Here is a 25,961-nt window from a genome sequence, read left to right on the forward strand (position 1 = left end):
CATCCATCCATCCATCCATCCATCCATCCATCCATCCATCCATCCATTTTTTCCCTCCTTATCCATGCAGTTATTGTGTGAAGGGCCTTAAAACCATTCACACTTCCAGTCTTACGTATGACTATTTAGAGTTATCAGGTAACCTAACATGGACGTTTTTGGTTTTGTGGGATGAAATCGGAGTACCAGTAGAAAACCCATGCATGCACAGGGAGAAAAAGCAAACGTCACACAGGCGAGAAGTGAACCTGCAGCCTTCCTTTCTCTGGTTCTAGCAGTTATTTTTTGTTTATCAGTATGAACAAAGGGGAGAAATACTCATTTGTCTCATACATCTGTCTGTTTTTCTGTTTCAATCCCAGGGGAGCTTCTGGATGGCCAGAGAGGACTTGTTCCTTCCAACTTTGTGGAATTTGTCCAGGACAAGGAAAAAACAATTGGGGAGGGTGGGGAAGACTTGGGCCCTTTGAACCACACAACCCTGGCCTTGATGACAGTAGATGGAGGTGCCTCCCAGGATAGCCTCCTAGGCTCATCTAGCGCCCTGGTTCCATGTAGCAATGGAACAGGGGGTCCCTTGGACCCTGAAGATCTAGCTGAAGATGTTGTGCCTTACCCCCGTAAGATCACCCAGATCAAGCAGCTGGCACGGAGTGTGATTGTGGCATGGGAGCCTCCAGTAGTGCCTTTGGGCTGGGGGAACATCTCTGGCTACAACGTGTTAGTGGACGGGGAGCTTCGGGCCAGTATACCATATGGCGGCCGGACCAAGTGCTTGCTGGAGAAGCTGGACCTGGACGGCTGCATCTTCCGGGTGTCGGTGCAGAGCGTCACCGATCGGGGCTTATCGGATGAGCTGCGCTGCACCTTGTTGGTGGGGGCCAACGTGGTGGTGGCACCATGCGGTCTACGGGTGGACGACATCCAGCGTGACACTGCCGAGCTCTCCTGGTTGCCTAGCAACAGCAACTACAGTCACACCGTTTATTTAGATGGGGCAGAGCATGCAGTGGTGAAGCCAGGAAGGTACAGACTACGCTTCATCAACCTGAAGCCTCTGACGGTGTATAAAGTGACGGTGGCGGCACAGCCTCACCAGGTGCCCTGGCAGCTGCCTCTGGAGCAGAGAGAAAGAAAAGAGGCCGGGGTAGAGTTTTGCACTCAAGCTGCAGGTCAGAATCACATCATTTTATACCAAATAAAATCCCCCAAAATATCAATAAATGCACAAGTACACAGCTTCTTAGAAATGTTTTTTAACACTTTTGCTGGTATGAAGTTTTTGGTGTGCTAAAACCATGCTTTTAATTGCATTTGTATAAAGTTCATGTAAAGGTCTGTTCTGTGATGTTGGAGAGTTTGGGATCATGTTTCCTTACTATGTTATTGTTGTGTATTGTATTTTGTCCAGGCCCAACACCATTTTGCAGAACAGGTCAGAATGAAACATCAGTGCTTGGCTACCTTTATTTTACCACTGAATGATATAGAAAACAAGAAAGCAGAGCTGCCATGATTACCATTATCCCTTCAGGAGAGGGATGATTATCACATATTGTTCATTTAAATGCGTTTGCAAAGGGCATGTGGGTAAAATGGCATTTGGTTTAAGAAACGTTTTTCATTTCCAAAATTACAGTGACTCGTGTTCTTTCAAAAAAAAAAAAAAAAAGTTAAATTCATTTGCAGTTTTGCCCAACTTTGCCGCACAGAGCATGTCACTAATTAGATAACAATTATGGATAGTAAAATATTTATTATTTATACTCTGAGTCATTTCCCCCTCCTATAACCTATAAATAGCATTTCCATTAAAAAAAATCAGTACTCCTTAACAGTGCGTTGAATTACTCTTGAGTTTTGTGCATTCAGTTCTGCTTGAATGTAGATGTGCATGAACTTTCCAGAGTTACAAGAAGGCGAAAGACATCAATATCTTCTGCATGTAGTGATGGAGGAAACAGAACCCATATTGTTTGTTTGCATCAAATCACGTGAAACTTGTTCTCACATTATTAAGCTAAATTAGTGCTACATGTAGCACATTTTACATAAGAAGTCAATTTGGAGTAGTTAAGCTTATTAAAAATTTGAAAGAGTGAATTATCTTAATTTAAAGTGGCTCAGTTAAATGTATTATCATTAGAGGTCACTTTAACATGTTTATGCATGTGTGACCACAAAGTATTTATAATACTAGGTAACAAAGTTGAACTTTTGTCTTGTTTCTGGGTTAAAATTACAATTTCCCTGTTGCTTATAATTAATCAAAAAGGGAAAAAAACAACAACTTTTAAAACCCAAAACTTGACTTTTGTGGTTATGACTAACAAATTTACCTTTTTTCAATTAATACCCGTTACTATTGTTTTTCAGATTAGGGACTTTGCTAAAGATTTAGGCTTAAAAAAGTACTTTTCCAATGAGTTTAAACAATACAATAATAATAATAATAATAATAATAATAATAATAATAATAATAACATTATAATAAAATATTTTTTTATTTGACTGTGATCTTGAAATGTTTACATCTTGCAAGAAATTTCTAGGTTTTTATTAGAAGTTACTTTGGTTTGAGAAATCTCTCAAATGTCATAATTTACCAGAAACATTAAGAAATTTCTAGAACCTAAAACTTTCTAAAAACTTTTTTTTTTAAATTGGGAAATTTAGCCATTTTTTGGTCAAAAATTCAACATGTTGGTCACAAAAGTGGAGTTTAAATTAATTTTGGGGATTTTTTTTAAATTGTCTTGCAATAAAAGGAGTTGGAAATAACACTTCATAGGAACAAAAATTGTGGTACACACTGAAATCTTGTGCAATATTGCACAAATTTAAACAAATTTCAAATTCCAAGCTTGTACAGGCCCCCCCCCCCCCCCCCCCCATTCACTCACTTCCTCATTTATATCTGTGCATGCTTGTCGTGCATAAAAGGAATGCTTCACTATTTTTATTGTCATTTTTATGTAAAGGGCTTTAAATAATAATCTATAGTATGATTTGTATTTTTTTAAATACATGCTTTCTCACCTTCCAGGGCCACCCTTGCCTCCCCTCGATGTTCAGGTGCTCTGCGGGCAGGCTCCAGGGGTCCTGCAGGTCCGCTGGAAGCCTCCCATCCTCTCTCCCACAGGCACTTCTAATGGGGCAAATGTCATTGGCTACGCAGTCTGCACTAAAGGAAAAAGGGTGAGTAAGCATTAGTAACACCAAGTCATACTTTATCCTTTAGTTTGTTTTGTTGAAGGACAGTGAAAGTGATGATGAGGAGATACTCGTACAGTTAGGGGAAACATATTAGTGAACATGCAGTTCACGGATATATTATTAAGAGTGGTGACATTGTAACAAAGGTTTAATCACATTTAATCCACCCAAACAGCAATAACATACATCACAGCTGGGATGCTTTTAGTCTTTGTCTTTAACATTATGTCATCTGTATTAGTGCACACGGTGGTGCCACCTGCTTGTGGTTAGTGTTTAATGCACGGCTCTCATCTCACATCCCTTCTGGTGACAAAAATCACCTCAACTCTGCAGTGAAAGTATGTGGCAGACCTGCCCTCTGCTGGACGGAAACTTAGGTCTTTTGAGTTTCACAGTTTTGATAGTTTTTTTTATTTTCAACTTTCTGATAGTGAACACTGGCTGAATTGTGACCAAAATGGCAACTGTTAATATTTAAATCAACCAGCAGTGCAGTATTTCATACAAAATAAATAAATAAACCATCAAAGGTTTACGCTGGTGAAGATTCTCAGTCATCCAGGACATGGGAAATTCAAAAAAGTTCAAGACAAAAACAAATGGACTTTATTTGTAACAGAAAACATTTCGCTTCTCATCCGAGAAGCTTTCTCAATTCAAAGAACAGAGAGTGTGGGGTTCAGGTTATAAAGCTGAGATAAAGTACACACATACATATGCAGATTGACCTATCACATGTCACAGTAGGGGGTTTGTTAAGGTCTTTGCTAATGTAATTCACAGATTCCCTTATGTTGCTGGAGTATCAGAGAAATTCAGAATGATTTTTAACAAACACAACATCCCAGCACATTTCAAACCCAACAGGACTCTCAGATAGAGGCTGGTCCAAACACCCATACACAGAGTGGTGTAGTGTCTACAGTTCAGTGCAGCGAGGAATGCCCAGATCTCTATATTGGAGAAACCAAACAGTGACTTCACAGACGCATGGCTCTGTGCTAATGAGCAGAAACTGCTGATGTCAAAGTCAAAGTTTATTGTTTTTGTCATACGCAGCACATGTGGTACAAGTGGTGGAATGGAATTGTGTACACATGGTCCCAGTTACACCAAACAAAAGTATAAAATGTAAAAAAAAAAAAAAAACAGTAATAAGTTCTAAGATATGAACTAAGAAAAACGTTAACTAAAAATTCGCTAAGCACTGGTAGTACAAAAAAAAATGTCGAACAGCAGCATGAACGTGAGTCTGTGTGGTCAGATGAGTACAAATGAACACAGCAACATGAAACAGATCAGTAGCAACATGAAACAGATCAGCAGCAACATGAAACAGATCAGCAGCAACATGATGTGATTTTTCACAGTGATTATCCTAGTTAGGGATTCATGAGTCTAACAGCCTCAAGGTAGAAGCTGTTCCTCAGGCTAGTGGTTCTACACTTAATGCTCCTCAACCTCCTGCCTGAGGGGAGCAGGGCAAAAAGTGTGTGCTGGGTGAGTGGGGTCCTTCATGATGCAGGTGGCCATCTTCCTGCATCTGGAAGTGTAGATGTCTGTGATGGTGGAAAGGCTGACTCCAACAGTCTTCTGTGCAGCCTTCACCACTCTCTGCAAAGCTTTTCTTTCTGCAGCTGTGCAGCCTCCATGCCACATGTTGATGCTGGAGCACAGGATGCTCTCCACTGCACACCTGTAGAAGGAGGTGAGGACTGAGCTTCCCAGACCATCTGGTCTCAGCCGTCTGAGGAAGTAGAGTCTCGTAAAGGGCCATAAAGAGAAGATTACATCATTTCAGACAAAAAAGAAGTAAAATTTTATCTTTAGCTTCATCTGTCACTCTGCCACCAAAAAGCATACTAAACAACTTGTCATGGATTATAATAAAATAATTTTAGTTTAATGTGAAACACCCCATTTGTACGCCGAATGTGAAACCATAAAAGTAGCCTCATTAGCTGTGCAATGTGCTAACATGCAGGATTTTTCTGTTTTTGTAGCAATACTGGCATTGATGTATGGATTCTGTTTTTCTCCCTTTTGCAGCCAAACAACAGAACCTTTAGGATAATGTGCTGAGCTGACAGGTTTTAGAGTTAAGTTAGAAAAAGCACATATTGTGCAAACATTTGTGCCAGTTTGTAATCAGATTTTCCTCAGGCTTTGATGAAAATGTTGGGCTTTAAACCCTGTACTAACGTATGTTTTTGATGCAATGCTGCATGCACTGACAATAATAATGTACTTGTGTTTTAAATCCAGATAGCTGAGGTCTTATTCCCGATGGCAGACTACGTCACTATTGATATGACGAGGATTCAATGCCTGGAGGCCAGAGAAGTCATCGTTCGGACACTTTCAGCCCAGGGAGAATCCCAGGACTCCCAAGTCGCCGTCATTCCAAACAACCTGCTTGTGCCTCTACCCCCGCTTCCCCTGCCAGCGCCAATGCACCCCCACGCAGGGCCCCCTCCACACCCCCAACCTCACCTCCAGTCTCCTCACCTTCCGCAGCCTACACCCCAACTTCCTGCTCCACCCCATCCTCAGCCACTCCCACCCCATCCTCAACACCCTCAAGCCCATCCAAGACTGCCCCATCCAGGTAGACCTCCACACCCCCAACCTCAGTCCTTACATCTTCAACCTCATGCCCCCCACCAAGGTCCCAGGCCCCAGCACCGACTGCCTCTGCTGCCCCACCCCCAGCCCTACCCGATACCTCAGAGACCAGTAAGTGCCAGAGACCTGGAAGCCAAAGAGCACACAGCTCACCACGGAAGAGCCATCCCACCCGACCACTCGCCCTGGGACCCAACGCGATCTCCGTCACAGCCTCCTGTGCCCATGCCAGGCCACACTCTCCAGCCCCCTCCTCCTACCAATCTTCGCTCACCCTCCCCTCAGAGGATTCTTCCTCAGCCCCAGGGCACGCTCATTCCAGACACTGTGGCCAAAGCTATTGCTCGAGAAGCAGCACAAAGAGTGGCAGCAGAAAGTTTCAAGGTCTGGACACAGAAAACTCATGGAAAACATCTTAATGCTTAATAAAATAAAAGTTGTTTTACTCAGAGCGCTCCAATCAGAACTCAGTATTACATTAGCCTTACGTTTCCATTATGTTTTCAGGGCGACAGAAGACAGGGCAGATATGGAGAGCAGGGTCATTCATTTCACCAGCATCCCTCTGATGAGGAAGAGGAGGATGAGGAAGGGTTTGCACATGGCCGTCGGAGAGGACCCTCGGTTGATGAGTTTCTGAGAGGCTCAGAACTGGGGAGGCCGGTAAGAACAGAGCCAACCAGGATGAATCTGTTCTTCTTGTGAACACCAATGTGTTTAAACTGTGTCAGTGTGTATGTGTGTGTGCGCGCGTGTGTGTGCATGTATATATATATATATATATATGTGTATATATATATATGAGTGGCTGCATGTTTTCACTCCTTCACATGTCTTTGTGTGTGTGTCTGTGTGTTTGCCCATCCATATGTGCTTTGGTACGTTTGTGGACTTAAACAATTGCGTCTGTGTGTTTGTGTCTTTGTAACAAACGAAAGCCTCACTATAGTCACAATGAAGAGTATCACAGCGAGAGCAGCCGGGGCTCTGACCTGTCTGACATCATGGAAGAGGATGAGGAGGAGCTGTACTCTGAGATGCAGCTGGAAGAGGGGGGACGGCGACGCAACTCGCACCACGCTCCCAAGGTGCAGTTCTTTGCACTTTTTCCTGAAATCTGAGAGTCAGCCGCTCATGTTGAAAGTCGTTGAGTGAACTGCACGGGCACAGATGCTTTAAACACGACTGTTGCCTTAACTTGCATTTAGTTTGTGTTGTTGGTTTGTACCCCGAGCTGTATGCAGAAAACGTTTCGGATGGTTTGTTTCTAAGAAACCATCACGGGAGTTCTCTGTAATGATCTGGAACGTGGCAAACACTTTGACAAATACGCAACAAGTGATTGCCTTTCCAATCAGATGAGCTACTGGTTTGCACAGATCCAATAGAAGATTAAAGCCACCTTTGGTTATTGTTATCACATTGAAAACATACCTGTAGCTAAGACTTTGGTTTGATAATTGGTCTCAGTGCTTGTGTTCTGGCCACAAATGGACAGCTTAGAGGCTGAACTGATAGAATCTTACTGTGAATTCGTTCTTGCAATCCTCACTGATCAATCTGTCTTGCAACGAGAATTTAAAAAAGCTTTTGGAGTGTTTGGATCTCAGAAGGAAGAACATTTGCCAAGTGGAAGGTTGACAGCTTAATGTCAAAGTGTACCATGGGAAAGAAATCTAACCTCCAGTCTGCTGATTGACGATTTATTGTTTGATTAATCTTTGAATGATCGAGTGAAGCTTGTAGTGTAAAACGCTTTGAGTCCTCAAGATTAGAAAACTTCAATACATTTCAACAGATTAAAAAAAAAAAGAATCATGCTGATTATAAATTCTTACCACCATAAAGAGGTGGTGAAGAAAGTGATAGGCTGTTATGAGGTTTCCATGCAGCGAGCAGCAGTTTGTGCTTTTGAGAAGCCCCTTTTTTGAAGTTTTCCAGGAAAGTTTGAGTTCAAAGCAAGAGCTTGTTTATCAGTTTCTTCCAGTTTTTACTGTCAAAGTATCAATTCTAAAACCAAAAATATTTTTAAGTGATGAACAATAGCATTAACTCATCACTAGGTCTGAATTAAGAAATTCTTAATAGTTCTCCTCCTTTTCTTCAAACTACTGATGTCACGGCTAATAAGGTTCTATTGATGGAACATTACCGTATTTTCCTCCGTATAAATCGCATCAGTCAAAAAAATGTCTACCGTAATTTCCGGACTATAAGTCGTTACTTTTTCCACACGCTTTGAACACCGCAGCTTATACAATGCTGCGGCTAATTTATGGATTTTTTTTGAAGGGCTAACGAGCTTCATGCCACCAAAACATTTAGCTTCGTCACACCCAGGTGCTCACATAGCTGCCCAATACACGTCTCTCTTGGGAGGTAGCGATCAATGACTTCCTGGTAGACTACTGTATTTTTTTTATCAGCTGTGTTACATGCACTGTTCAGAAAAAAACAAAAAAACAAAACTGAATTTGTGCATGTTACTAGTACGTATTTAATTAAATATATATTAAAAAAATCTTTCTGTGTAAATATCTCATGTTACAGCGTGAACATCTGTGGCTTTTAGACAAGCGCGGCCTATTTATGTAAAATTTTAATTTTCTTTTTAAATTTAGCAGGCGTGGCCTATATTCAGGTGCGTGCAATAGTCCAGAAATTACAGTAATAAAGAAGAAAAACATAAATAAGTCACTTCACCGTACATTATGCGTCACCACTGACGCGTCGTGTTTGTTATGCGTCACTGCTGACCACCTGGAAACGTGGGCTGGTGTTGTGTCAAAAATCGATTTGCTGCAAAATGGTGGGAGCATGCATGAGAGGAATTTAACAAGAATTTAACAGGATTAACACTTAAAAACAATTATTTGTTTGCTTGACGTTATAGCAAAAGTGTGTCTTAGTTGAACTTTTCCTTAATAAATGCACTTTAATGGTAAAATCAACTGCATTTCGCCTGGGCGGTACAGCGAAATGAAGCTGATTTGACATTTGCTTCAGGAGTTCCGGAGCGAGACGAAGGTGGCTGCTATGGCAAGCCAAGTGTCTCATTAATAACAACTTTTACCTATTAATGAGACACTTGGCAAGGTTTGAGGGCCCTTTAGCGGCTGCAAATGATAAATGTTCAATATTTTTCATGTCAGAATGAATTAAATTGTCAGAGCTCAGCCAAAAATTGGGTAATAAATATGGGGAAAAACGTATATTAGTCGCTTCGGTGTATAAGTTGCAGGACTCGCAATTTTATGCAAAAAGGTGCGACTTATATGGCAAAAAATACGGTACTTAAAAAAATGATCAGACTATCCCTTTAAAGGGGCACTTCTTTTGCTCTATTGTTGTTTTTAATGATCCAAATTAGTGTTTTAGCTTGCCCAGATGTATAGTTTGTGTAAAGTCTTGCCAGCCTCAGAAATTACAAAGAGAAACAGAATGCTTTAGTTAAATGTTTAGTTGTAAGTAACATTTTCACGGCAAGCAGTTCATCCAATCTAAATAATAAAAAGAAAATGCTAAAAATGTTTTAAATTTGCAACTGTTTGTCTATAAGAGGCATAAGGACCATAGTCTAAACTCTCTAATGTGTTTGCCTAATGTTTTCCATGTCTGACAAAACTGAATTCAGGACCATACGACGAGTAACAGCTTCATTTTAAAACTGCAGTATCTTCCATTGGCTTGTATGTGTTTCAATGTGAGTCTATGTGTCTTCGTTTTAGTGCCTGCCTGTGAGTTCTGCATGAATTTGTTGATATAAAGTTTGTTCAGTTATGTGGATAAAAAAAAAATTGTATACAGTCATACACATTGTATGTGAGCACGTCATGAATGCTCAATATTTGTAAATGTTCTTTTTTTTGTGTATTTCAGACAAATAGTCCTGCTGGAGGTCGCCATGATCGGGACGGTGGGAGACGAATTCATTCCCATCTTAAGAGGCAACCTTTAATGGTCCCCTCTATTGGTCAGTACAAACGTATAGGTTTAAAGAAAAATGTGATGTCTTTTGTGTTTTATATTTTTTCTGTGACTTTCTGTTAAAACATTCTTGAGCTTTTCTGTGACTAGATTTACTCTGTGTCCAAAGGCCACGGTAATTTTACTTTGAGTGCAGATTTTCACATGGCAGCGACCGTGGTGTTGAAAACCTGCCGTGCGCTGTACCACGCTGCCACAAATGAATAGATTTGCACATACGCCTTTTTATTTAAGCAAATCTTTGGTTGACATTTTGAGACAGGAAAGTTGAGCTTTGTTTTGTTTTGTCACCTTCTAACTGGTGTTTCTCATAGAAGTAACCTCTGAGAATAACAGTGAGGGGAACCTCTCCTCCGTGACCGAGGAAGTTAACTATGGCAGAGTAGCTCGGCACAGGAAGTGGTCGTCCTGCAGGCACATAGGCGGCACCAGGTCTCCCCATGGTATGTGCGTGCAGAGCAATATTTATCACCCCAGCATGGCAGCAACGAAGGCCACCGGCACCTGGCAAATGGCAACAACTAGCTGTGGACACATACTGCTTGTCTGTTTGTTCCAAATAATATTAGTGACTATTATGCTTGCGGTCGAAGCGCATGACTGCACTGCAGTGGAATGGTGGACGCACGGGCAAGACCTGGGGTCCGCAAAGTGAGTTTAAACAGTTGCAATGATAAAAGGATTGATTTCCTCCTTGGGGAATTTCACCCACACCCTTTATTTGGTGATGCAACCACACCCACAACATACAGGACCAGTCATTCATTAACATCTGATAGCCATTGTTGAAATAAATAAAAATATATCACAGCGTTTGGAGGAGTTTTCCTATATTTTTATTTATTTTTTGTTTAAAATGTCAGTCATATTACCTTAGGTAAACAAAGTCATCCCTCAAATTTTTTTCTTCTTCCTGCTACAGTCATACCATTGTAACATTAGTCAGTTTTGGAATAACACATTTACTTCATAAAACCATTAGATTTAATGCAAAAGTTGTGAACAATTAACATATTACCTGTTGTAAATAGCTTTTTAACTGCTTCATTTTGGGAAACAGTTCAATTCCGAATGGCTACTGTATTTTTCGGACGATAAGGCGCATTAAGCGAAACAAAACAGACAAGTCGAACTTTATTCAACTCATTCACAATAACCACATCAAATCGGTCCGAGGTCAGTAAGCACAACCAGAATTAATGCATAAGGCGCACTGGATTATAAGGCTCAATGTCGATTTGTGAGAAAATTAAAAGATTTTAAGTGCGCCTTATAGTCTGAAAAATACGGTAGTTTGTTTAGAACTGAGCACAGGGAGATTGCTGCTATCTTGAAACAATTTAAATATAAAAAAAATCAGTCATTCATTTAAATGCTATTTTTTTAAACCTTAACACCACCATTAATTTAATGTTGCACAATTAGATAACACTTTACAATAAGGTACACAAAATTTGATTAGGGAACACCTCAGGAACGAATTAGGAGCTAAAGGGTAGTTAACCAGTACTTACTGGGGAACACACAGCCAAGCCTTATTAGGGGACTACTGGTTTGTTAGCACAAAAGCAGAAGATAAATTAACCATGTGGGTTCTGAATAAACCTTGCACCAGTGAGATCACAGCTCGTAATAGTCAAAAACCTGTTTCCTAGTGATGACTGATTTTTATTGGAGTTTCTCTTTTGCAAACTCAACTAATCAGTGGTAAGAATCCAATAAAATCAATAATCATTAGGAAACAGGTTTTTGAAAATTATGAGCTGTGACCTCACTGGTGCAGGGTTTATTCAGAACCCCCATGGTTAATTTATCTTCTGTTTCTGTGGTAACACACCAGTAGTCCCCTAATAAGGCTTGGCTGTGTGTTCCCCAGTAAGTACTGGTTAACTACCCATTAGCTCCTGGTTTGTTCCTGATTAATTCCTGAGGCGTTCCCTAGTAGTTAATCAAATTTAGCTTATTGTCAGGTGTTATCCACAATTATTTACATTAAATGTGATGCGAATTTGAAAGCGCAAATAACGGGCAGCAGCTAGCTGCGCCACTTCTGGTGCAACTTGGAGCACTTTTCTTAAAGCTCATAAAACATCTGCCACAAAACCATGCAGGGTAAAAGTGAAGACAGTGTAAAGGTTTATAATTTAGTAAAACCATTCGCCAAACTGAGATTGTTCAACGAGCTATCTGAAACAGGTAAGGTGTTAATTATTTACAACCTTTCCACGAAACCCAACTTCAAAATCTGAACTATCCCTTTAAGTTATATGTCTGGCTTTTACACCACAGCCTGAAAACTTTTTGCATTATTTGGTTTTGAATGTGACATTTATATTATTGTTTCACCACCAGCTTTAGGTTGATATTTGCTTTTTTTTTTTTATTTCTGCATGCCAGACGTCTTTTATGTTGGCCATGCTCATGAAACATGTTTTATGTGTTGCAGCATGTGTCGTTCCTCACTTGTTTCTCAGAAGATTTAAACTGGAATGAGAGGAAAATTAAATAAATAAACACACGCAGCCTGGGTGTGCGTGTGTATTAATGAATGCATGTGTGTGTCCCACAGGAACTTTGTTAAATAATCCGCTGGTCACATGCTTCATCCTGCATGCTAACAGAAACAAAAACGGCAACATAAGAGAATGAACTCCATGTTGGGAACAATCAGATCAATACGAATTATAAAGATGCACATTTTTTTAAACGGACGTCCTTTGACTGAGGCATGGCTCAGATTGTAAACGCTATGAACAGCAACAAACTCAAATTTTGCTACTTGGTGCTCTGAACTGGTCCACCAGTTATTCCATCACGCCTGCTCCTTGCTTTCGGTCTCCTCGTTAGAGCGTTACTAAAATATTGTGATGAATTTTATGTGTTTTTCCCGCTTGCGTTGAAGATGGCTACAGGAATCGGGACCGCCGTTCTCCCACTTACTATGACGAGTCAGAACCCGAGGAGCACTTTCGGATCTTTGTGGCCCTCTTCGATTACGATCCTCTGTCTATGTCCCCCAATCCTGACGCAGCCGATGAGGAGCTTCCATTCAAAGAGGGGCAAATCATTAAGGTGGGGACTTTAATGTTTTTACTGTATTCAGTCCACTGCCACCAACAAATGCTTTAAACTCTCTCGTTCTCGTAACTGCCAGGTGTACGGGGATAAGGACTTAGATGGCTTTTATAGAGGAGAGGTGAAAGGCAGGATGGGGTTGATACCCTGTAACATGGTGTCCGAGATACGAGCAGACGACGAGGAGACCATGGACCACCTCATCAAACAGGGTTTTCTGCCACTCAGCACCCCCATAGACAAAATAGGTACAGCAAAGTACAAAACTAAAACCACTGCAATCATTAGAAACTTAAATATTTAGAGGACACTCCTTTTTCAGGATGGAACAAACTTTATTTTCTTCAAAACACAACAAAAACTATCTTCTTGTTGCATTTTAAGGATTTTTATTCCTGTTTTGCTCTCTACTACCACTGTGGTTGAGCGATACAAGTTTCGGCTAAAGTCCTTTGACGTAATCTTCCTCCTTTTTTTTTTTCAAGCGTTGTGTTTTTATCACCTTTAGAGCATAACCGAAGAGGTCTCCGTCGAGATCAGGCGTCGAGGAGGATGGTGGCACTGTACGACTACGACCCCAGAGAGAGCTCCCCTAATGTTGATGTTGAGGTATCGCAGTGAAGGACAATACTAGAATAACTACAGATACTATGATCCACATCACATTCTTTATTTTATTTTTTTCCAGAAAAGGAACAGCAAATCTCTGAATTAAAAAAAAAAAAATTACTTATAAGATAATAAATAAGTAAAATTATGTCTATTACTGGCCACATCCAACAAGTTTAAGTCAAAGAACCCCAAAAGGATCAAATCTGATGAGACTCTTTACGTATGGCATTTTGCATTTTTTCCTCCTGATAGGCTGAGCTGACGTTCTGTGCTGGTGACATCGTCGCTGTGTTTGGAGACATCGATGAAGATGGATTTTATTACGTGAGTGATGTTTGTCTAATTTTAAATCAATTATTTTCAGCCATTGAGGTCTTTTTTTTCCAAGTCTAAAAAAGCTCATTATTATTATTTAATTGTATCATAGCCAGCAAGGATCTAAATGTGTTTAGACTTCTTACTGAAACAATTGCTTGTTTTTTTTTTTCAATTCTAGGTGAAACCTATCTTTTGTTCAAATGTATTTTTCAGAAATAAAAACGTCTATTTAGAAACATTAACCTCCACTTATCAAACAGATTTTTTAAGTCTATAGGGAGTTTGTATATGGAACTCTAAATGAATAAAATAAGGAAGTAAAATATTATAACAGTAATAATTGTGATGATAATAATAACCTAGTACCAAGTACCAAGTTCTCTTAACCCCTCCTTCTGTCCTAGAGTCAAAATGACCCCTGAGGCCCCAGACCTGATTTGAACCAGAACTGGATCAGTTTTCAGATACAGATATTCTTTATTGTCGTTCGCACCACATGCAGCACATGTGGCTGAACAAAATTATGTACACAGGGTCCCAGTTACATCCAACAATAAAATGTAAAAGAAAAACAGTAAAAAGTTCCAAGATATGAACTAAGAAAAACAACTAAAAATACACTAAGCACTAATCAAGACTGTTCCTCAGTCTAGTGGTTCTGCACTTAATGCTCCTTAACTTTCTTCCTGAGAGGAGCGGGGCAAAAAGTGTGTGCTGGGTGAGTGGGGTCCTTCATGATGCAGGTGGCCCTCTTCCTGCATCTAGAGGTGTAAATGTCTGTGATGGTGAGGAGACTGACTCCAACAGTCTTCTGTGCAGCCTTCACCACTCTCTGCAAAGCTTTTCTTTATGCAGCTGTGCAGCCTCCATGCCACATGTTGATGCTGGAGCACAGGATGCTCTCCACTGCACACCTGTAGAAGGAGGCGAGGACTGAGTTTCCCAGACCAGCTCGTCTCAGCCGTCTAAGGAAGTAGAGTCTCTGATGAGCTTTCTTGATCAGGCTGGTGGTGTTGTTGCTCCAGCTGAGGTTGTCATTCATGTGTACACCCAAGTACTTGTAGCTGGAGACCACTTCCACCACAGATCCTTTTATGTTTTTTGTGGGGGTGGTGGTAGGGAGGGGGTAGGTGTGTTTGTTCCTTCTTAAGTCCACGACCATCTCCTTTGTCTTCTTCACACTGATGTGAAGGTTGTTCTCTTTGCACCAGCTCTCCAGGTGTACCACTTCCTGCCTCTAGCAGGACTCGTCTTTGTTTGTGATGCGTCCCACCACCGCTATACCATCTGCAAACGTTACAATATGACAGCCTGGATGGGTAGGTGCACAATCATACATGAGCAGAGTGAACAGGAGAGGGCTCAGCACACATCCCTGAGGGGAGCCAGTGCTGAGGGTTATGGTGGAGGAGGAGAAGTTTTGGATCCTCACTGACTGTGGTTTGTTTGTTAAGAAGTCTAGGACCCAGTTGCAAATTGAGGGGCTTAGTCCTAGTGTGAGTAGTTTGTCCATCAGGGTTTGGGGGATCATGGTATTGAAGGCAGACATGAAGTTCACAAAGAGCATACGGACATAGGAGTCCTGTTCCAGGTGGGTGAGAGCAGTTTTAGCACATATCTCAAACTCAAGAGCCACTGTAAAATATTGTATATCTTCTAAACATTTTCTTTAACCAACTGATAAAAAACATCATCATTTAGTGTAGACTTCTCTTGCCAGCTGGCTAACTTTGAAGCCAGAAAGATGGTTGGATCATTTTGTCATTATTGATTCCTATGTGGAAAGAGTAACAGAACATCAAGTGAGACAGATCAAACTCTTGTTGATGAACCTGCAACCATCTGACTCGAGTTAATGTATCTGCTGAAAGTGGCCCGTGGCTCAGCCAGAGTTTTTAAATTTTGGCACCTTTTGGAGTTCGACTCAACCTAGAGTATCTCCTACTACTTTAGTATAAATTAACATTATTCAAAATGAACAAACTAGATCAATTAAAAGCCACGAGGAAGAGTTTTCTATTTGACACCGTGTCCTTTTGTCGATGCTTTTTGCACAATGGTGGTGCCTTTCACAGCAGGGGTATGTTTTGGGGCTTTTTTCTGTTTTCATTGCCTTAAATCTTTAATTGGTAAGATATAAAAGCTCCTCTTGAAAAATACAAAGCAACCAGTTTTAGAAATGCATTCACAGTGAACCCTTACTGATTTGCATCGAGCTCTAATGCTTAAACGACAAAAACAAGTTGAAAAGTGTATGAATATTCAACTATTAAACGGTAATTATAGAGTAAAATAAACCAAACAAATCTGCTTCATTAACCATTTGTCGACTGTCATGTTGTCTAACCTTTGGCATCAGTCATTAGAATCTCTAATTTGGTGTATTGAACACATTTAGTATGTTTCCATCAGTAAAATATGGCAGTGTAATATGTCAGGACCCTGTTTTCTCTCCCATATTTCTGTCCACAGGGTGAGCTCAACGGCCATCGCGGTCTGGTCCCCTCTAACTTCCTGGAAGAAGTGCCTGATGACGTGGAGGTGTATCTGACCGACACCCCGTCCCACTACCCCCAGGAAGAGCCTGCCAACCGGCCCCCTGCCAACCCTGCAGCCGCCGTATCAGAGGGAAAACGGGTACATCATTATCGCCGCTCTCAGCGCTAGGCCCTGTGCTCATCCATCCTCCGTCCTCTCTTGATTTCCGTCTCTCACTTCCTTCCACCTGCAGTCTGTGTGCTGTTCATTGTGTGTGTTTGTCCATGTGGTGACAGTGGTGACTCTAAACAGACTAACAACCTCCCCTCACCCCTTTGGAAAAAGGGGCAAAATCCAGTGGTTACACCTTTCTTAATCTCAGAGAAAGGAAGAAGCAAAGCCTGTGGACAGAGAGCGGACAGACTGTGGGAACTCTGCAGGTGGTCCATGCATGGTTAAATTCATTCCTTACATTAAACAATTTGGTACTTCTTTGCACTGAAACACAAAATCAAATTGTGGTTATTGTATATAATTCTAATGCTATAAAGTGCTTTATTGTCACATGACAATTGCTACCCAGTCTCCCTGAAAGAAAGTGTTTAAGAAGACAATTTGAAGTTTAAAACAGAGAAAGGCATGTTTTTTTCAAACTTGATACATTTTATAACTCTTGGCTCAACTTGTGTATTTCCTTAAAGAGGCTTTGTTTCTCTTGCCCACACATCAAATCTATTTTTCAGCCCCGTTGATGGTGGATTTGCTACGTTCGCTCTGAAATCAAGAGACACAACTAACTGCAGCATTGAGACATCCATTCTGTATTGTTCTAATGAAACAATAAAAAACAAAAATTGGATATTAACCCATTCGTGTTTGCGCTCTGTGTTCATATGTGTTGGTGTTGTTAATTTGTTTTTGGTTGTTTTAGTGGTGTGGGTTTTCTCGACAGTGACAGTGCTGCCGCATCTGATTTCTTTCCCACTGTTTTTCCTCACCCGCTTGGCAAAACAAAACAAACTGAGGAAGATTGTTCATTTCACACCATAAGTGGCTCTGTCTGCCTTGTACAGTAAGTTGGCAACTAGAGAACAGACTTTCAGCTCTAATGCACACAGCTTGGGGCTACAGCAAAGCCTTATGACTCATATCAGTCAGATCCATACTTTTTTTAGTCTTTAGTTTATACAAAACATGTTACGATATTATTGTTTGTAATATTCCCAATATTTTGATCTAAAGAATGTTTCGCATTAGGTGTTTGATATGCTAGATTGTTGCAATTTTTTAAATAAATAGCTTAAATTAAAGTAAAATTCTTCCAATATTTGAAAACTTTAAATGCAAGCTCCTGCATTAGAGGAGAAGCCTGGAATCTACAGTTGTATCCGTGGGTGTTGTAAAGTCTACAGCTCTGCTCTGTGTTCCCCTCTGGCCTACTGATGGTGGAGTAGTCGCCTCTGTGTGGTCTGATGTTGAGCTCAACATTTGACGGCTTCCTCTTATGTGTTTTTTTCTTCTTCTTCTGTACAATTTCTGTGTAGAAACTCACCGTTTTCCCAACTGTTAAAAAAAATAAAGTGGTTCGGATTAACATGCAACAAAACAACAAAAGCATAAAACATGGAGACTGTTGTAGAACAACAAGCAGTTGTGCCAATTTTATTTAGAAGTAAGGTTTGTGAACAAACAATATCTTACCTGTTGTGGATAACACTTCCAACAGCCTCATTGTGGAAAAATAAAAAACATATGCAGTATTCTGTCGCTACTTTGCTTTTCGTTTATAGCGGACTTGCTCTATCGTGGTTTTTCAAAATAAGATTGGACATGACACACAATTGGCTAATTGATGGATGAGCCGCACGATTGGCATGGAATTTTTATTTAAAATAAATTATTTTAAATTATTTAGCACCTGCTGCACATTTATGCAGCCCATACTTCAGGATAAGCTTCCTGCTGCAGCTGATCAGCTGTTCTCCACGCAGAGAGGAGAAGTGGGCGTGGCCAAGACCGCATGCAGGTGGCTGAGAGCAGAGGAGGCAGGTAGCTGAAATAATGACATTCTGTGCACTTAGAGCATTTAGAAACATTATTTAGAATATTGCAAAAGTGTGGGAATATATATATATATATATATATATATATATATACACACACACACACACTAAAATAAGCTACTAACCCTATTACTACTACTACTACTATAGCTACTTTGCGGTTTTTCATTTATTGTGGGCTTCAGGGTATGGATCCCCCACAATAAACGAGGGACTACTGTATAACTGGATTAATGAGGTAATGGTTAATTAAAGGCAAGTTAAGATCCAAGTAGGCAGGTTGAATCTTAAGCAGCCAGTATACTCCCGCGTACGGAAGTACGCGCGTACCTCTGCAGGGCATGTCTGCAGAAAGCTCAATTTTTATGACCGCGTATGCGTACGCTGTGTCGCACAATAAACTGCCCGGCGACGGACTGTTTTGTTTGCGACACCAATGCATTAAATTCCCCTTCTTCATCCCTGATCTGGCCTTTTCTTTAGTTTTTTTTTTTTGTCAAGAGGCAGTGATCTCTTCCTCCTCCATTGATGCAATGACTGAAATGATGAGAAATGGAGGAATTTGTCACGAGCTTATCAAAATCAGTCCCATTGTGGCTGCGGGAGGGTCTGGAGATTTCCTGTTGGGCTGATCTGATGTGTGTACTGCAGGGCCAGCGCTCCTTGTTTTTTTTTTTTAATTAAAAACTTTTTATTAACAACATATAAACACAGAACACCGCTGCGGCTGGGGCTGCCAGCTCTGTTTTTTTTTTTTTTTAGTCCAGTAGGCGTGTCAGCAAATGAACAGTCGGCGACCTCAATTTGTCCAGAAGATAAACGCCCCTTGTCTGCGAAGCTGCTCTGCAGCCACTCAGGGTGGACGCTCGAGTATGAAGTCTCAACCCTCCGCGTACGTACGCTCAGACGTACATACGTGGGAGTATACTGGGGGCTTTAGAATAAAATATATTTAAGAAAAAAATCACAGCAGGTCAAGCAAGTTACTTTATAAACTTTATGCTCAAGTAAATTTTGCATAACAGAATAATTCTAACAGAAAATTTGGAATATCTAAGCTATACTTGAAGTGCTACAGCTAGCTGATGCTATATGCAAATAACACATACTCTATGTAAAATATTATCTACAGAACTGGGGTGCCCAATCCCACTATCCTGCATGTTTTACTTTTTCCCCTGCACCAACAACCATAAGTCAGTGGTTGAATTACAGTATCCCATCATGTTCTGCAGGATCCTGTTCATCAGCCAGAAATGTGAGAAGGTTAGCAAAAAGTAGGGCAAGCACTTACACGCATAATGCAAACTTTAGCTGCTGGCCTGAATTATTCATGTGACTAACAGAAATAATAAAGTCCACACAGATTAAATAATGCCCTTTATTAGTTTAATTAACATGTCCAAATAATGTTTTGTAGGTTATGCATGTCTTAAAAATAAGAATTGTATACAAAATACCACCTAAAGTTTGCGATTTATTGTGTTTGATTATTCTACAATTCAAATTTGATGTTTTCAGTTAGTTGTGTATGAGAGGAACTGTTTGCCTTGTTATTAACACACAGATACTGTAGAGTATATGTATATAACATGTATTTAAATGGTTTGGATCAGATTGTTTTGATTATTATGGCAAATGTTTAGTGATTCAGCACAGAGGTAGTAATGTGCTACTGTTCCCAATTAAACAAGAGACTATTTCTTTATTTATTGATTAAGCTCAGTTTTAGCATTTTGATATCATATGGTAAATTATTTTCAACAAGAAAATTTGTGATTCAACACATTCTGCTTGTATCCAATGATTTTAATGATGGAATCCAGTCAGGCTCCTGAAAGCAAATATTCTTGTTTTGGTTTAGTTTGTGAAAGAACAGTTGGGATGATGCGTTCACTGACCATCTTAGATACAAGGTAAAGAAATGCCTCATTTGTAATATGCTGCCCCCGCACCTCCCCATCACGTATCTCCTCAGGTTACCACAGAAACCACAGACACGGCCAATAACATCAGCTCACCTGTTCGGGCCCCATCACCAATCGTTCGCTCCCTGCTCCCAGGAACTATGAGACCTCTCAGCCCGCCGAGGGGTCCACACCTCCCGCTGGACCCCAGGGACCCTCATGATCTCAAGAAGAAGAAAGGGATACTTTCCAAAGGAAAGAAACTACTTAAGAGACTTTCCCCTGTTAAATAAAAAATATACTAAAGTAAGAATTAATGTACAAGACTTCTACCTGTGGGGCTCTGTATATAAGCATCCATACAATCAACTCTGATCTAACAGCACATGACAGAGTGGACATTTGTCTTCTGGACTGTTTGAGCCTGACAAGTATGACTATGTCAGTAATGGGTACAAACCACATGCATTTTGTACAGTGCAGTTCCAAAATCAAGAGTGAAGTCACATGTGGATACAAACCCATTTTACTACGATGTTTTTTAAATTTCAAAAATGGTTAAATAAATAAAATAAACTAGGATTTTCATGACATTAGTTTCCCTCTATTATTTATTATAATTTAAAATAAACTTTAAAGTCATTTGAAGCTGGGAAACGAGTTTTCTTGGTAAAAGAACACCAAGTTTTATGGAGGCATCGTTCTCTCCTGAGAAAATCCCAACTAGATAACACTGTTATGAAGCATTCTGTGAAGCAATGCTGGCTGCTAGCTAGAATCTTTTTTCAGTGCAATATTACAGAGAGATAGTAGCATTAGGTTGAAAGAAGGGACATGCTTTCACTTTCTGGTTTTCAGAGGGGAGACATGTTTCTGAGAGTTTCAGAAAAGTTCGAGCAGATCGGTATCAGGGCATTAAAAACACCGGGCGAGCTCAGCTGTCTCAGTGGCCTTTATGAAAACGTGAGCACGGTATTCCTCGTTTGGTTACAAGACTAACATACAACGGGTTTTTGTTTCATAACACCTGTGCTTTGACACTTTTAGGAGATAAATTAGAGCAATGTTCATCGTCTTTGCCGTGAAACTGTCATGAAACGCCTAGTTCAAGACAAAAAAAACTGCGTCTATCTACAACTTTATTTCGTCTGGAAACTGGCTAACATGCTTTGTGCGCCTGTGTGTATGTGATGCATTTCTGTTTTGCACTTTCATATCTCTTGTACACTTTATGTTTCTGAAGGAGAGCCTATCTTGTCTTGTGATATATGGTGATGTGCTGCTACTTCAATGGACTGCACTGTGTAGTTTGGTCGTCTCACACAGATATACTGTTAGTGGGACACGATGAAGACAAATGAAAACTTCAAAAATCAAAATACTGAAGCATGAATTGTTCTCTGATTCTGTCTGTGGAGAAATATTAAGTCATTTAGAGTTTTGTTTTGCTTGGATTTATGTTTAACTTGCACTTAAAGTACATAAGGACTATACTATTACAAATTTTACATGTTAAACAGCTTCTACATCATTATCATAAAGTTGCATCACAACATTCATTTTCACATCTATTCCTATAGTTCTGAATCATTTAAAACGTAGAAATAAATAGATCAAGAAATTGTGCCAACCTTCAAAGTGTTCAGCTTTTTTCTGATGATTTAGATAGACGTTTCTCAAAACTAACAGCTCAAATGAATTTATATTTATCTTACATTTTTATAACCCATCATCACATTTTTAAATTGAACAACAATGAAAAAGCAAATTGATAGTGTAGCATCAAGGTAAACTGCATCGTATGTCCATCAAATTGACATTAAACTCCCTAAAATGAGGAAAAAACTCAAGAAAACTCGTAAAATTTTCTTGTTTGTACATTTATTTGTGAAAACAGCACAACACAAACACAACTAACTCTCATTTCTTTGACAGGATATTTCAAAAATGTCTTAAATTCTAGAAGCAATTTAACAATTTTGTGTCAAAGAGAGCTATAAAAGTGCTCAGAAACTAAAATACTACCTAGAAAGTAGGTATGACTCATAGCTTTAATCATTCAAAATGTTTCTTTTTTTCAGATGTTCATTATGTCCAGTTTATCTTTGTATATTTGTGTATAGTTAATTTTATTCAGTACAACTGGGTTTGCTTCCTCGTCCTTTATTATTAATGTTAATGAAATGGAGTGGCCAAAAACAAATGTGAGAAAAGTATGGCTAAGTTTACATTTAGTGTTTTCTGTTCCAAAGCTGTTCATGTAAAGTTTCTTGTCCAATCTGTCTTGATTCTGAAACAAGGTATTCATAAAACCATAAGATTCACCTCTGAATGAGTGTTGTGTCTGCAAACACTGTAGCTCTTTTGTACTTTGATCCATTTGTAGATAATTTATAAAACGTTTCTACTTGATTTTACGACAGCCTTTTTTTAATTGCACTGATATGTACTGTATGTGTCCTCTCCCTGTATAAAAGACTGCAAGGATTCTCCATAGTGTCTTTTTGAAATCACATGTATCGCTCCGCCGTATGTGCTTGCTTTGTGAATCACAATTTAAAAAGAAGAAATGGAAAACTTATTAGATGGTATTTATGATAACTAAATATGTGTGAGTGTACATGTGAAAAATACAACTTTTATAACCAAATTAAATTTGATATTTTTCAGAAATTTACTGCTTGCTCTTTTTATTTCAACATGCTTCGTGAAACTCTGCAGTATGTTTCCAAATCAGGCAAATCCATAATTTTTCACCACACTCCTGCAGGTTTTAGATTCTATCTTTCATATGAGCCTACTTAACCACTGACTGGTACAGCTCTGTCCTGGTTGCAGTCCTATCTGTCCAATAGGAACGTGTTTGACAGCATTTGCAATAATTGCTACTGTAAAACCTCAATCAATCAAGGACTACCTCAAGGCTCTGTACTTGGACCACTCCATTTAATTTTTTGTGCACTCTCCCTTGGTCAAAGGTTTGTCAACAAATTACTCAACTCCCTCCACTAGTGAACTATTTATGAGATATCAAAGCCTGGATGTTGACATTTATATTTACACCCAATAGGAACAAAACTGAGCTTTTGATTGAGACGCCAAAGATATGACCTTAGAAGTTTGGAGATCTCCTTTTGTATAAAGACGTGTGCTCCATCTACTTCTAATTTTTGCAGCCTTGGCCTCATACTAAACCCCATTTTCATCTTTGAATATGTTAAATCCTTCACCAAATTTGCTTATTTCCACCTCAAAAACAAAAAGAGTTTTTAACAAAAAGAGCTTTTAACCATTTTGTCCGGGTTCTCCTCTGGGTGGTTTGGTGAGTAGTAAAATGACATTTTTCCTATAACAGTTGATTGTTATGCACCAATGATCAATTGTTTTAGACTGATGGTCCTCCATCTTGCATGTGTAAAGCCAGTCTCTAGGAACTTCACTGCAGACTGGTGTCACAATTGGTGCTGGTGAACCCAGCTGTGCAGGCAAGCAGGCGAGGACTCAGGATATATATAAAATAAAAAAAATATTAACAAAACAAAAGAGCTGATGGGGCAGCAAAAACAAACAAGTATGAACAGGAGGTACTCAGGCAATAGACAGGTCAGTACTAGTGAACAGTAGACAATGCCACAAAGACTAACACAGAGACACAGACTTATATACAGGAAACACCAATCAGACAAAGTGAAGACACATGTGAGTGATCACAGATGCCAGAGACAGAGACTGAAGACGTAGGACATAAACACGACACAAGATGGGGATGGACACCAAAGAAACACAAACCTTATAGAGATATTAACAGAGGATCAGGGGAACACAGTCATGAACACAACACCAGGGACAAAACCACAACTACTACAACTGGTTTGAAACACATCAATAAGATGCTATTTAGTACAACAGATCCTGTTGGTAGGCCTCAGATTGATTAAGTCTTTTGGATGAGAAACGAAATGTTCCAAATGTTCTTCTAAAAAGAAACTGTCCAAATGATGCAATTTAACTTTTTTGTCACCTCAAAAACATCTCTAGACTCCTGCAATCCTTTCCAACTGTGTGAACGTCATACATGCTTTCATGACCACTAGTCTGGGCTACTACAATGCATTCTACTTTGAGTTACTTGATAAAACCCTGGAAAGACTCCAGTTTGTTCAAAAACAATTGCTCCCAGGCGTTTCACCCAGATCTGACCCTGGCAACACTTCTAGCCAACCCTTATTCAATTCCAATAGCTTAAATTTAGGCTTTACTGTATATCTATTGCAAAATTCTCCCCTGCAAATCAATGCATGGCATTGCTCCCCCAGTAACTCTCTGACCCCCTTCCCCATTACAGTAGAACCTTGGTTGCTGATCCAAACAGCCTGTAACCTAAGGTTTTCAATTGATGATCTGCTTTTCATCTTCACACCAGAAAGCAATGCAGCCCTGACCCTTTGGGATGCCCTACCAGTTGTAATACATCATTTTCCCCCCCCGAGTGTAAAATCGACTGCAGCTTTCTTTTTGGTCTCTAACCTAACTTTTTTTTTTTTTTTCCTAGTTTTCTCATGATAGACAAATAGATTAGATGAATTAGATTTGATTGAGTTTTCACATGGTACAGAGATGTGCTGTGTAGAAAATACTTGTGAATGACAGGACTTATTACCTGCAGAGTTCTTCACGACAGCAGAGAGTAAATGAGCCAGCTGGAGAACGAGGTCTGCTGTGTGTGTAAAACGTCATAAAGTGGTGAAAAATTGCTGTTTGTTCAATGACCTCCCGTCCTTTACTGACTTAATAGTCCTGAGGTTCACACCAATGATTTATCCAACTTTATGAAGTTTATTGAGCCTGCTGGCATCTGTCATTGCACCACTGTGTGTGTTGGTCCTTACCAATACATATAAAAGATCTTCAATATTTTGCTGCTGAAAATGATTGACCTGAATCTGGTCATTCCCTCCTTGTAAACACTCAGTCTTGATCTTCCAGGCTGGTCTGATGCTCAGCTTCACATCTACAGGAAGTACTTGCAGTTTTATTCCCTTGGATGTTAAAGTCCGTCATCATCTCCATGGTCTTGTTGACATTTGGAAGCAGTATTTTTTACTCTTGCTCACCCATACTACACCCACAATCATAAAGCGTGTTTGCGAGATTATTATTTTTGTTCCTTTAAGTGTGAGCAGGTTTTATGATGCAGCATTTTAAGTTTTTCAGTGATGTAGGCAATAATAGTAACGTTTCATATCCCGTGCATATATGTTCTTTTATAAACATGTTTTCAGAGATAAGTTCTTCAGGGTCAACATCAGAGAGCATCATCAAGGTGTACAAGAGCAGAATGCTCACTCTGATTAGCAGTGGTTCCCAACCCTGGTCCCTGAGGAACACCACCCTGCTTGATTTAGTTGTTCCTCTGCTCCAACACACCTGATTTGAATGAAAGGGTGATTAACAGGCTTCTGCCAAACTTAAGGAAATAATTTAACCACTGAATCAGGTGTGTTGGAGCAGAGAATGCAGGATGGTGTTCCTCAAGGACCAGGGTTGGGAACCACTGGATGAGCTGATAGAAGGCAAAGACACACCTTTTAACAAAGCATTATGTTTATCCATTTTTCTACAAATGAGCTGATGGACTCAATAGATTAGTATTTTTTTTTAAATTATAAGCAGAAAA

General features: G+C 39.8%; 1 protein-coding gene across 1 annotated transcript in view; it reads left to right on the plus strand.

Moving 5' to 3' along the window:
• rimbp2a (RIMS binding protein 2a) overlaps nt 1–20,577 on the plus strand; it is an 89,998-nt gene extending 69,421 nt beyond the window's left edge. Inside the window, exons 12-25 of the mRNA XM_037691758.1 lie at nt 363–1,172; nt 1,412–1,435; nt 3,047–3,198; nt 5,485–6,228; nt 6,352–6,507; nt 6,783–6,932; nt 9,724–9,817; nt 10,146–10,274; nt 12,734–12,903; nt 12,986–13,154; nt 13,415–13,515; nt 13,771–13,842; nt 16,309–16,473; nt 20,356–20,577. Of these exons, the coding sequence (XP_037547686.1) occupies nt 363–1,172; nt 1,412–1,435; nt 3,047–3,198; nt 5,485–6,228; nt 6,352–6,507; nt 6,783–6,932; nt 9,724–9,817; nt 10,146–10,274; nt 12,734–12,903; nt 12,986–13,154; nt 13,415–13,515; nt 13,771–13,842; nt 16,309–16,473; nt 20,356–20,577 (3,158 nt within the window). The remainder of the gene's footprint in view (nt 1–362; nt 1,173–1,411; nt 1,436–3,046; nt 3,199–5,484; nt 6,229–6,351; nt 6,508–6,782; nt 6,933–9,723; nt 9,818–10,145; nt 10,275–12,733; nt 12,904–12,985; nt 13,155–13,414; nt 13,516–13,770; nt 13,843–16,308; nt 16,474–20,355) is intronic.
• Nucleotides 20,578–25,961: the final 5,384 nt, after the last annotated feature.

Source organism: Nematolebias whitei, chromosome 18 (genome assembly GCF_014905685.2).
Source record: "Nematolebias whitei isolate Nwh7 chromosome 18, NemWhi1, whole genome shotgun sequence".
NCBI classification, from domain to species: domain Eukaryota; kingdom Metazoa; phylum Chordata; class Actinopteri; order Cyprinodontiformes; family Rivulidae; genus Nematolebias; species Nematolebias whitei.